The sequence below is a fragment of the Leucopleurus acutus genome (genome assembly GCF_964270905.1).
Source record: "Leucopleurus acutus genome assembly, chromosome: 16".
NCBI lineage: Eukaryota > Metazoa > Chordata > Mammalia > Artiodactyla > Delphinidae > Leucopleurus > Leucopleurus acutus.
This window is the reverse complement of record NC_139158.1, coordinates 2,094,371-2,107,997: the sequence shown is the minus strand read 5'-3', so window position 1 is coordinate 2,107,997 and position 13,627 is coordinate 2,094,371. Positions and strand designations below refer to the sequence as shown.

General features: G+C 51.7%; 1 protein-coding gene across 1 annotated transcript in view; it reads left to right on the top strand.

Moving 5' to 3' along the window:
• Positions 1 to 13,627, top strand: part of CARD11 (caspase recruitment domain family member 11) — a gene marked incomplete at its 3' end in the record, with an annotated part of 109,763 nt that overhangs the window by 61,536 nt on the left and 34,600 nt on the right. The window contains exon 2 of the mRNA XM_082856216.1: positions 10,931 to 11,052. Coding sequence (XP_082712342.1) covers positions 11,046 to 11,052 — 7 coding nt within the window. The 5' untranslated portion in view covers positions 10,931 to 11,045. The remainder of the gene's footprint in view (positions 1 to 10,930; positions 11,053 to 13,627) is intronic.

Below are 13,627 nucleotides of genomic sequence, written 5' to 3'. Positions count from 1 at the left end.
CCCACGGCCCCCATCTTTTTTTTTTCACGGGGAAATGGGGAAATCCATGTCACTTCCCACCCACAAACACAATGTATTTTAACCTCTGGAGGGCAGGAGTTACATCTTGTTGGAGGGGGGGCGGGGGGGTGCTTCACGTGGAACCTCGGTCCCCCAGCGCTCTAAACCGACAGCGGCAGGAGTCTTCCTAGAATCACTCTCCCCCAGCCTTCACCACCTCCTGCTTTCTTTTCTTCTGCTGCCTGGAAATCTGCCCCGGGGACTGTGGTCTGAGAAAGTACAGTTCTGACCTCAAGCCTTGCACACCTCGGGGTGTTCACGGAAGTCTGAGATCTACATAAAAGCCTGGTCTGCTGCTTCCTGCACTGGCGTTTTGACTGGCCCCAAAGGCCTTTCTAGAAAGAGGCTCTGGCAGCCCCCGTGCAGCCCGGGAAACCAGAGCCTCAGGCCTCCTCCTTGGCTTCCCTGCTGCGGCCGGGGTGACCTCCCTGATTTCAGCAGTTGGTATTCTGCCCGGATGGTGATGGGAGAATCAGAAACACCCCACCCTCCAACGACCACCCTGTGCCCATATAAGAAAACCTGGAATGTGCCTTTTTCTAGATATTAGCCTAGTTGATTGAAGTCATTGGCAGCATTGTGTTCAAACACATGGAAATGTGTTTAGGAGTATTACTGCGTTTACCTGTCCTCATGACATTTCAAAAAATAGACGGCCTCACGACTAGAAATGCATTTTAAATTGATCGCCATATCGGTCCTAAGTAGATTTTCAGTGTGTCTTATAAACGCAGAAGGGAGAGAGCTGTGCTTGTTCTGTGTTCAGCCTGCTTGCCCCGAGGCCTCAAAGGATGCAGCTCTGGGCCCTGGAGATAACTCCGTCTGAGCTGCGGGGGGTGGGGGGGGGGGGTAACTCGACTGACCTGCGTTCCCCAGCCCTCCCCCAACGCGCTGCACTGTGCCTCTGATTTGCATTCTCAGAGCTAACGCTCACCTTTAAAATAAGCGCCACGCCCGGCTGTGGTCCAGGCCCCTCATCCTTTTTTCCCTTCTCCACCAGTCACTGCTCCCACCTTTCTCTCGCCTCTTCTTCTGATGAATCTGCGAGGCTCTCTTACCTTTGTTCCTTCAAGTTTCTTTCTCTGCCTCCTTTGCTCTGCTCTGAACATCCCTAAATGTGTCACTTGTGTCTTATCCTCACTTGTCCTTTTCTTTTTTTTTCTCCTGAACCTTCTCATAGTCTCTTTCTTTTTCTTACACTTCTGTCATTCTCTGCTAGTAATGCTTGTTGAATTCAGTGGATGGATGGGTGGATGGATGGATGGGTGGGTGGATGGATGGGTGGATGGATGGGTGGATGGGTGGGTGGATGGATGTGTGGATGGATGGGTGGATGGGTGGGTGGATGGATGGGTGGATGGGTGGGTGGGTGGGTGGGTGGATGGATGGGTGGATGGATGGGTGGATGGGTGGGTGGATGGATGGGTGGATGGATGGGTGGATGGGTGGGTGGGTGGATGGGTGGATGGATGGGTGGGTGGATGGATGGATGGATGGGTGGATGGATGGGTGGATGGATGGATGGATGGGTGGATGGATGGATGGATGGATGGATGGGTGGATGGATGGGTGGATGGATGGATGGATGGGGGGGTGGGTGGATGGGTGGATGGATGGGTGGATGGGTGGGTGGATGGGTGGGTGGGTGGATGGGTGGGTGGATGGATGCGTGGATGGATGGATGGATGGATGGATGGGTGTGTGGATGGATGGGTGTGTGGATGGATGGGTGGATGGGTGGATGGATGGATGTGTGGATGGATGGGTGGATGGATGGATGGATGGATGGATGGGTGGGTGGATGGATGGCTGAATGAGTGAGGCTCCTACTCTCCTGCTTCAAGTTTACTCTGACATGTCCTTGTTACCAGACTCTGCAGACGTGCCCCCATAGACGTCCAAAGGCCTTGGGCCCCCGCCTGGTTTCCTTTTTTAACCTTGTCCCAGGCTCCCGTGGGATTCCTGTGCAGCCAGGCGAGACAAGCAGGAGATGAAGGGGGAGGTTTAAGTCTGCACGTGGCTCCCACAGAAACTCCCAGCTCTCATTCTTGGCTGCTCTAAGAGTGGGCTTCTTATTTGATGATGCTGGTGACCTTTCCTACGAAATGCAAGGACCCAGCCTTTTCACTCAGCAGATTCTCGGGGCTGCTGGGCTCAGCCCACACTCACTGCCAGCCCCCAGCCTCCCAGGAGCAGGACTTTGCTTGTCAGCGCTCACGTTTAGGGCTGTGCCTGCCCCATGTCCAGTTTTGTCCCTTCCAAACTGCCTCACCCAGACCCCAACCCAGAAAGCAACTCATGGTTTCCACCCACCTCTCCTGTGCTAGAATTTCGCTTAGATGAAGCCAACAGTCTCTCTCTGAAAGCACAGAGGCTGCAGAATTGGAACCAGCTGGTGGTCTCGGTGACTCAGCCCCCGTGGCCAAGGCGGGCTTGCTGACCAGGCCTGGAAGGCACCTGCAGGAGAAAACAGTGTTTCCTTACCATCGGGGCTGGCCCGGGGCAAAGCTGCCCTTCCAGGAGTGAGAGCGGGTGACCTCACGCTGGGCTCTGGGTTTGGCCAAGGGGTGTCCAGCCACGGCTCATGGAGACCATCGGAGCTGTCAGTCTGCTGTGCGCGCAGCTCTGGAATCTGGATGGAGCGAATGCTTTAAAGAGCCAATGTGATAAGTTGATACACATTTCAGAACAATTTAAGTCTGTCATTCCTAATTCTGCTTTTCACAAAAGCTCCTCTGCAGTAGTGGTAGGAGAATGAGAGCTGGAGGGGGTAGACGGCAGAGCAATAATCTTGGGTCATGCAGTAGGTGTGCGCCCTTCCCAGCCTCTGCCCTGATGGGCGCAAGTCAGAGGCCACTACAGGAGATGTCCGGATATGCGGCAGGGCCTGGGGAGGGGGAGGGCCGGTGTTTGCCATGTCCCCCAGCCGGCCCCAAATCCTAACTACCCATAGATGCTTCCTCTTTTCCCAAAAGCTATCAAGTTGAGACATTTTCATGCCACAGAAGCCATCGGCCCTTTGCCCGGGTCACCTGGAAGTGGATGGGGGGAGCACCTTGAGGAGTGTCAGGTGGCTTGGTGCCCAAGGAGATGCCCCGGGGCTGGTGGGCAGTGCCCTAGGCTGAGGGACAGGACATGCCTCGGATGACGGCTGAGAAGTTTGGCTGTAACTCGAGTTGGGGGGAGGGTTGCATGTGGAATAAAGAGAAGAAAAGAGAAGACATGGATTCCAGTGGATGTGATGGAGGCTGGAGACGTGACCAGAGATTGGCTGAAAAGTGAGGGGCACGGCTCCGGATTTGAGGCCGGACCCAGCGGGCGGGATAAGTCATCCGGCGTCTGCGTTGGACGGCGGCGTGGTGTTAGTTAGCACTCCCGGGCAGCGCCCCGTGTCCCTCGGGGCCGTGCTGTTTGTCTCTGTCCCCTGCAGGCCTCTGTGCATGGGCAGTACCAGAGATTGGCTGAAAAGTGAGGGGCACGGCTCCGGATTTGAGGCCGGACCCAGCGGGCGGGATAAGTCATCCGGCCCTGGGCAGCGCCCCGTCTCCCTCGGGGCCATGCTGTTTGTTTCTGTCCCCTGCAGGCCTCTGTACATGGGCAGTACCAGAGATTGGCTGAAAAGTGAGGGGCACGGCTCCGGATTTGAGGCCGGACCCAGCGGGCGGGATAAGTCATCCGGCGTCTGCGTTGGACGGCGGCGTGGTGTTAGTTAGCACTCCCGGGCAGCGCCCCGTGTCCCTCGGGGCCGTGCTGTTTGTCTCTGTCCCCTGCAGGCCTCTGTGCATGGGCAGTACCAGAGATTGGCTGAAAAGTGAGGGGCACGGCTCCGGATTTGAGGCCGGACCCAGCGGGCGGGATAAGTCATCCGGCGTCTGCGTTGGACGGCGGCGTGGTGTTAGTTAGCACTCCCGGGCAGCGCCCCGTGTCCCTCGGGGCCGTGCTGTTTGTCTCTGTCCCCTGCAGGCCTCTGTGCATGGGCAGTACCAGAGATTGGCTGAAAGGTGAGGGGCACGGCTCCGGATTTGAGGCCGGACCCAGCGGGCGGGATAAGTCATCCGGCCCTGGGCAGCGCCCCGTCTCCCTCGGGGCCATGCTGTTTGTTTCTGTCCCCTGCAGGCCTCTGTACATGGGCAGTACCAGAGATTGGCTGAAAAGTGAGGGGCACGGCTCCGGATTTGAGGCCGGACCCAGCGGGCGGGATAAGTCATCCGGCGTCTGCGTTGGACGGCGGCGTGGTGTTAGTTAGCACTCCTGGGCAGCGCCCCGTGTCCCTCGGGGCCGTGCTGTTTGTCTCTGTCCCCTGCAGGCCTCTGTGCATGGGCAGTACCAGAGATTGGCTGAAAAGTGAGGGGCACGGCTCCGGATTTGAGGCCGGACCCAGCGGGCGGGATAAGTCATCCGGCGTCTGCGTTGGACGGCGGCGTGGTGTTAGTTAGCACTCCCGGGCAGCGCCCCGTGTCCCTCGGGGCCGTGCTGTTTGTCTCTGTCCCCTGCAGGCCTCTGTGCATGGGCAGTACCAGAGATTGGCTGAAAGGTGAGGGGCACGGCTCCGGATTTGAGGCCGGACCCAGCGGGCGGGATAAGTCATCCGGCGTCTGCGTTGGACGGCGGCGTGGTGTTAGTTAGCACTCCCGGGCAGCGCCCCGTGTCCCTCGGGGCCGTGCTGTTTGTCTCTGTCCCCTGCAGGCCTCTGTGCATGGGCAGTACTTAGTCCTTATCGATTGCTCACTCTGGTTTTGTGTCTAGAACAAAAGGAACAGGAACAAATGGATAAGGAAGTTTCTCAGATTGTAGGGCTTAAGAGTGTGTGGCTGGGACCAGTGTGATTTTCTCAGAAGGCTTAGATCTTGTTTGTAATGTGTATCTGCTGGGATGATTTTTGGCCGCAAGTTATAGAAACAGAATCACAGTTTTATACACACTGAGGTTTTTATTCTTCTCATGAACCAAGAACTCAAAGGCTAGCTTGGACCCAAGGTCCGTGAAGCATCCTATGCAGCCGTACTTAGAGTGTGGACTTTGTCTTCATGCTCACAAGAGTGCTGCTCTTCTTCCAGGCATTGCATCCACATTCCACGTAGGAAGACAGGGACAAACTAAAGGTGCTTCTCACCCGATTCCTCCTCCTCTACAGACCCTTCCTAGATGTCTCACCCAGAAACTTCCACTTACATCTCACTGGCCAGAATTGTGTCACACACCCACAATTCTAGCTGCAAGAGAGGCTAGAAATACAGTTTTTTTGTGTTTTTTTTTTTTAAGGTGGATATAGTAATGCTCCAAACAGAATTGGGGCTCTGTTGATAAGTAAGAGAGAAAGGATATTGGGTCGGCAGCTGGCAGTGTCTGCCACTACGCTGTGAATTTAAAGTGATAATTGCTGCTTTCAAAATATGTACCAGCGAAGCTCTCCTGATTGCTATACACATGTTAATTCATGGGAAATATTATCATCTCAATATTTCAGTTGAATGAGCTGAGATAGACAGAGGTTAAAAAGTTAACTGGGATGCCAGAGAAGAATTTTGCAGGAGGAATTTTCTAGCTGCTTCTCTAAGTGCTCTTTTTGTAGGAAAGAAACGGGTTGTAGGGCAGGAGACACACAGGAAGGGCTGCATCTGGTTCTTTCCCACTAAGCTTTCGTTTCAGAGCTGTAAACACGGTAGACGTTGCTGGTGTTTACCGGTGTCTCCACATCCTTCTCTATTAATAATCTTTCACCCGTTTTTATGCCAGAAGTCCTTTCAATTAAGCGGAGGTTTCACTGGAATAATTAAACCCTCCATCTCAAGCCTCTCGCTCCAATCATCCAGGCAGATCAATGAACCGGAGACGCATTTATCTAACTGATGGTTGACCCCCTTCTCATTCCGGAGCTTCTGCGCTGGGGCAGCCCGCGGAGAGGAGAGATGTCTGTCCCACGGAGACAGCTCATTTCCAAAGGGCTTGGCACTCCCTGGATCTGAAGTCATTGCAGCCTCCTTGTTTATTTCATTCAGGTTCTGACTTTTATTTATTCACCCGACAAATAGATAATGAGCACCTCCCAAGAGTCAGGCCCCGTGCTGAATTTTACCGGGAAGGCGGAAGTGAGGGGGGGATGGAAAGATGAAGCAGACATGTGACAGGTAGCTGAGCCCCTCTGAACCCATTTCCTCTTCCATAAGTTGGGGATTGTAGTGGTATCTACCTCATAGGGTGGTTGTAGTAAACGAGATAATCCACATGGAGCATTTAGCCCAGTGTCTGCTTATAGCAACTACCATGTCCCTTTTCCTAGACAGCTATTAGAGGATATGCTCCTGCAAAATGAGGGAATAAAGCAAAAAAAGAGAAAGCTATGGAGCCCAGGAAGCAGGGAATCTGATTAGTTAGGTTAGATGCTGTGCCTCGTCAGTGTTAGCTGTGATGATGGTGAGTTTTAGACCAGGTGATGCTGAGTCGGTGAGGGTTGAGTTGGAATCTCTGCTCTGCCGCTTAGTGGCTGTGGGATCTCACCCTGTTATTTAACTCTCTGATCTGACCTCCTCGTCATAAAGTGGGAATCCTAACACCGACCTTAGCAGGCTCCTGTGAGTGTTAAGCGAGGCGGCATCTGTGACGTGCCCAGCACATAGCGCTTCTGGTTTGGGAAGGGGTGAGCTGGCTGACAAGTTTTACAAAAACTAGAATATAGTACGTGTTCAGAGAATGGAGGTAACTGATTGATTCTTTATACTGAAATGCCTTAAATCGTTCCAACTATTGACATAGGTAATTTTTTTTTACCATGGTAATACATACGTCATGCAGAGATAAAAAGTAAAGTAGGCTTGTCATGAAAAACGTCCATCCCCAGCCCTGATCCCCAGAGGCAGCTACTTCTCTTTTTCTCCATGTCGTTTTCTTCTGTATCTACCTCCTTATTTCTAAATAATATGCTTATGTTGCTATTTATCGATATGTCAGTTTTAAGACATTATTTATTGACACGCCTTTAGGTGGATGATAATTTAGCTCCCTTTTCCTAGTTCCCCACTCCATGCACTTCGCCTCCCCCCACCCCCGCCATCATCTCGGTACATTTAGAGCAGTTTTACGTGTTACATTATCGTGACCAGGTAGATATTGTTCGTGTTGAAGCAAGTTGTGTGCTGAGATTACGTTTCGTTTCCTATCTTTTTGTTTTTTCCAAAGTTAATATCGCCTCTCTTTTTTTTTTCACTTGCTGAGGTTTTTTTAATGTGCCTATCCTCAATTTTTTCTTTCTGACTCTCAGACCTGTCATTTGCCTAATAATGATATTTCCTAAATTATGAAATATATCAGATAATGGTTCATTATTTTCCCCTTGGCAGTCTGCATCTAGTGGGCCCTCCATGATCCTGCCAGGATCTTGGCCAGCTGCTTTTTACCGCATCCCTCTCATCCTGCAACTTCCCTTGCTGCTCTGTTTCCTGGCCTTCATACCTTCTTCTTCTTTATCGTTTTATTCCCTCATTTTACTGGAGCATAGCCTGCAGTAGCTTCCTAAGAAAGGGTGCCTGGGATATAAATGTTTAGAGTCCTCACCTTTCTGAAAATAGCATCATTCTCTTTTCACACGTAATAGTTTGGGTAGGTATAGGATCCTAGGTTTAGAAGTATATTCCATTGGAAACGTGAAGGCATCACCCAGCTTCCAGCATTACTGTCGAAAGATCTGATGCCAAACTTACTTCTAGTCCTTTGCACATGACCTAATGCTTTCTCCCAGGAGGATTTTAGGGTCTTCTCTTATTCCCTGGTGCCCCGAAATTTCAGAATGATATTCTGAGAAGGTTATTTTCCACTGAGTGTACTGAGCACTTAAAGGACCCTTTAAAACTGAAGACTCAGGACTTTTCCTGGTGGCGCAGTGGATAAGACTCCGCACTCCCAATGCAGGGGGCCCGGTTTCGATCCCTGGTGAGGGAACTGGATCCCACATGCATGCCACAACTAAGAGTTCACATGCCACAACTAAGGAGCCCGCCTGCTGCAGCTAAGACCTGGTGCAACTAAATAAATATTTTTTAAAATAATAATAATAAATAAAAAATAAATAAAACTGAAGACTCATGTTTTTACATTTGGAGAATCCTCTAATACTATTTCCTCTGATAATTTCATCCTATAATTGATATTGTATCCCCACAAGATATACAGGAAAGGAAGCATAATTTCTGCATGATTTCTATTTATTGGATATTAGACCTTCTAAATTGACTTCATTTTCCTCCTTTCTTATTTTCCTTCTCTTAACTTTTTGTTAACTTTTGGGGCGATTTCCTCGACTTTATCTTCCAAACTTTCTATCGCTTATAAACTTCGGCTACTTTATTTTAATCATGAAGAACCCTTTCTTGTCCTTTGCTCCCTTGTCAAAGCACCCTACTATTGTTTTATGACTGCAATATCTTATCTAATCTCTTAATGGATTTTAATTATTGGATTGTGTTTTTTCCGTTTTCTCTCAACGCACTGTCTGCCTTCTGCCGGTTCCCTGTATCAGTTTGTCTATTTCAATCTCTTCCTTTCCTGTGGGGACTTCGCTTAAACCTTAAGTGCCCCTTGCCTCTCTGTTTATTCTTATGTGGGAGGGAACAAAAACTGTGCATGCAAGTTCTGCTTGCACAGTGGGCTTCCCCGGAGCGTGAATAATCACTGGCTGACTGTGCTTGAATAACACCAATGACGGGGAGCTCATAACTCAAGCAATTGACTCCTCTTTTGAGAAGCAGGAGTTATTCTTTTGAACCCTGAGCCAATATCTGGCATCTTAGAACTTGGTTTTAGTTCTGTCTTAAGTTTGTGTGTTAAAGTGACATTTCAGGGAGATTTTGTACATACACTTTCTGGTTTGAGTTATTTAAAAGGTAAACTTTTTTTAAAAAGGCAATTCTAGGGGCTGTATGGTAGTGATTAAGTCCAAATCCAGCCTTCCATGCTAATCATATGACTTGGAACCTCTCCCAGGTTTGATTTTCTTGGCTACACTGTGGTGATGACGGTGATGATGGTGGTAGTGGTGGTGATAAAGCCACCTGTCTCCAAGAGTTCTTGAGCAGTTAGGCTTAGCCGAGTGCCTGGCAGACTAAGTCGTCTATAAACACAGGGATGACGTTTCCACCAGTTGAATGTCATACCTGTGAGTTAATCGCTCAGGAGATGTAGCCGATACATTTTCCCCGACCTTAGGACCAAGCTTTCGAGGGTGAACTCAGAATTCAAAGGGCAGAAATAGAAAGTTCAGCCTCATTACTGGGTGTCTTGTGCCTCAGTTTCCCCAAACTACATTGACACATCATCGGATAGTACAAACCTGCTTTCCCTTTCCTGCAATTAAAACCTCTCCTACTGTGAATTTTCTTAAAGGTTTTTCTTCTGATTACAAAAGAGGAAAAATGCATACTTCTTTGTTTAATGCAAATACCGAGAAGTATCATTTCCCTGGGCCTCCCTGGGCCTTGGTTTGTTGGGCTGAGGACGGCCCTGCCGTAGATCTCCTGCTCCCCCAGCCCTCGCCCGGGGCCCCCCAGCCGAGGAGACCAAGGAGACAGTGCCCTCCGTAGAAGCATGTCGCCGCCGCCTCCCGGGGCTGAGGGGCTGAGACAGCAGCTGACTCCGATCCAAGCTGACACCCAACGGGAAGAGCTGCCGTCAGCCCTGGGAGAGCTTGTGTCGTCTGTGATTAAGCCTCAAAGCCCAAACCCAACCGTCTCTGATTAAACGACGGCATCCCAGGGCCCCTGTCGCCCCCGAGGGGAGCTTTGGTTTTGGAGCAGCCGTCTGCCAAGGGCACCCTGGCAGCTGCCAAGACAGGTGTCGGGGGCTTCCCTGGTGGCGCAGTGGCTAAGAACCCGCCTGCCAACGCAGGGCGCATGGGTTCGAGCCCCGGTCCGGGAAGACCCCACATGCCGCGGAGCAACTAAGCCCGTGCGCCACAACTACCGAGCCTGTGCTCTAGAGCCCGCGGGCTGCAACTACTGAGCCCCCGAGCCACGACTACTGAAGCCCACGCGCCTGGAACCTGAGCTCCGCAACAAGAGAAGCCGCCACGATGAGAAGCCCGCGCACCGCAACGAAGAGCAGCCCCCGCTCGCCGCAACTAGAGAAAGCCCCGCACAGCAACGAAGACCCAACGCAGCCAAAAATAATAAACAAATAAATAAAATTGCCATCTCTCAAACCACTAAAAAAATAAAAGTTAAAAAAAAAAAGAAGACCGGCGTCAGCTCCTCCTGACCTTCTCAGGGTCTGCGCCTCCCCCCCCACCGCCCCCCCCCCACCGCCCCCTCTTCTACCGCCCTTTCTCCAGAAGGAGAGCCGGCCCTTTCCCTCAAAACCCACAGCCCCAGCTGGGCTCCTGGAGGGACTGGCTGGGCATGACGGCCTTGCCAGTCACCGTAAGGAACGCCGCCCTGGGGAAGTGACGGCGTGTTCCTGCCCAAAACCACGGCGAGCAGAGCTGAGACGTCACTCACAGTGAAGGGAACGTTTCTGGACTCAAAAGTGTGGTTTGCTGCTTCTGACCTGATGAATTACTAGCTGATTAGAACCTCTACACTCTGCAAATGCTTCTGCCAAAGACTTCTAACGAGCTTCCACCCGGCCATGAGCAGCCCCACAGGTGGCCTTCTCTCCACTCCCAGAGTCTTGGGACCTGGGGCCAGTGGCCTTTCCCGGCTGTCCATCGGTGGGAACAAAAGCCCTTCTCCCCCAGCAGCTCCAGGCCACAGTCCACCGCGTCCCTGTCACCTGAAGAGATGCAGGCCCTGGGATTGTGTGGCCTTTGCTTCCTTTGCTGCTTGAATGGTTCTGTCTCCAACCTGTGGCCTTGTTTCAAGTCATATTATCTTTCCTCTTACAGATCCTGCCCATCAGACCTCCACATCCGGAAGGAAAGTGGCTCAGGGAAGGACCAGCCCCAGCCAGAGGGAGTGAAAGGAGTAAAAGTCGCCTCCTGTCCATTGGGCGCCGACTCTATGCCAGGTACTTCACGTGTGTCTCCTTTATGCAAAATAAATAGAAAGTGAGGTTACCTGAGACTTGCCAGGGGAGCAGGGAGGGGAGGGTTCCAGGCCGAGGGAGGTGCAGGAAGCAGGTTCTGAGCGAGCGCGCACCTGGTGGAGAATCAGAGACTGTCAGGCGAGGTACGACCGTGGGGGCTGGTGGGGGGCCACCCTCAGCTCGGAGGTCAAGACAGAGATGCTGAATTGTATCATAGCAGCAGCTGGGGCCACACGGTCCATGTTTCCAACGAATGGCGGAGGGACGTGAGACCAGCGGCTGCCGTGGAGTTTGTCCACCGGCAGGTAGTCTCCTCGAGCCTGTAAGAACTTGAGCAAAATAGCCCTTCCTGCAGAATGTGGCCCAGGAGGCTTGAACCTGCTTTTGCTGGCTGTGTGTAGAAAGACAGATGTGGTCTAGGGTTTGACTCAAGACCAAGCCAGACCCTGCTGAGGGTACTGTCCGAGTTGCCATCAACTCTGGCTACAGTTGAGGGGAGGGAGGACCGTCCAGCCCGATAGGCTGTTAAAGCTCAGGGCCTCGGTGTCTAAGAGTGTGTTTCCGAGCAGATGCTTCATCCAGGTTCCTCCAGGTGGTGGGGCCGAGTCAGGCTGAGTTACAGGGAAGCGTTTGAGAAGAGAAATACCTTTGAAATTGTGCTCAGGGTGGGGTTTTTTTCTTTTGAGCCTAGCTACACTATCCAAAGTTTCTGCCCATGAAATATTTCATACGTTTTTATACACACACACACGCACACATAAAAATGTGTACGTGTATCAGTGAAACAAAGAACAGTAAAATGGACACGCGTGTCCCAGCTGAAGCAGTATTTCCCAGGATCACCCGTGTCACCTATGTGTCCCACCACGTCACAGCCGTCCTGCTGCCCTCACCCTTCCGACGTTTGTCAGACCCCTGCTCTTCAGTGTAGTTTTGCAGTATGTCCTCAACCATATAGCTGAGTTGCGTATGTTTGGGAAATTTCGTGGGCGCTCCACTATCGCACGCGATCTTTCGCAACTTGCTTTTACACTCGGCGCCACCTCCCCGAGGTCCATCCGTGTTGACGCATAAGCCGGAGTTCCTTTCCCCTGCCCTGCTGTAGGGTATGCCATCGTTGAATACGCACATTATTGACGCCCTCTGCTTGTGTCGGGACGTCTGTAGGGTGTCCAGGTTTTTTGGATACACGATGCCTCTGTTGAATATTCATACACGAGTCTCCAGCTGAAATTAATGGGGAGGTTCCTGAAGGTCTGTAGCAAGGACCAGACATCACATGTGGCCAAGGCTTACAGGGCTGGGAAGTAGAGGTACACACCCAGAGAGAGGACTCTGGCCACTTCTCAGGGGCCCTCGGGGTCTCTCGCTGCAGCGCCACCTGGCAGACCAGCTCCCTCCGCCTCCGTAGCCTCGACCTGCCTGGGGCTCTGCTTTACTGTGGCCAAGTTCTAGCCTCCACTGTGGCCGCCCTGATGCCACCTTCTAGCTAACTCCCCACAGCGCATTCACCCGCGCCACTGCCTCTTTGGCCCATAGGAAATTCCCAGGTCAAGGGATTGGACGAGTGCACCCAGCCTCAGGGTTGGTCCTCTTGGAGCAGGTCGGTCGGCCGTGGCCGGAGGGTTTGTCTGGTACAAACAGGATGTCAGGGCTGTGGCCATCTGAGGGCGTGGGCAGGAAGGCAGATGTTATATATCGGCGTATCTATTTCCCTAGACTTGTCTGTCATCTTTGTTCATTTTTCTTTTTCTCCTTTTTCAAACTATACACATAATACACTGATAGGTGTGTGTGTTGTAAACGCTAGAACAGTATAGGTAACGTCCAAGTCCTCCTGGCCAGTAAGCTCAGAATTCCTCCCTCTTCTTAGATAGAATCAGTATAATCAGATCCTCTCAAACGTTTCCCCTCCCTCCTTCTTCCCCTCCCCTCCCCTCTCCCTATTTCTCTCTCCCCTTCTCTTTCACACACACACACACACACACACACACACACACCCCTACACATACACACCCCTACCTATATAATTACAGGTATTGCATTACATGAATGAGTTTATACTGTGTTGTGATATTTTTTCTGACACCAAATGTACAGTGTTTTCTTGACACCAAATACGTGTCATTGTTTCACACATCCACCAATTCTCTGACACCAACTGGGTGTCCAGCAATCCAGTTCAGTTCTGACACTAACTGTCCAGGGGCAGCAAAGATGCCACAGGCTAAGGGCTCAATCCCACAAGCCTGCCCCCGCCTAGGATGGTGGCCCCAAACCCAGGGCCACCTGCCCTCTGCCTGAGCAGCTCTAAATCAGGGTCTCCCACAGCCTCTTCGCCAGGTGCAGTAATTTGCTGGAATGGCTCACAGAACTCAGGAAAACACTATACCTATTATAACAGTTGATTTTAAAGGATACAAATGAAAACACATATGAGGAGGTCCGGAAGGGTCCCGAGCACAGGAGCCTCTGTTCCCATGGAGCTGAGATGAGCCGCTCGCCCAGCATGTGCTTGAATTCAGAAACTTGGAAGCTCTTTGCCCCCATCATTGAG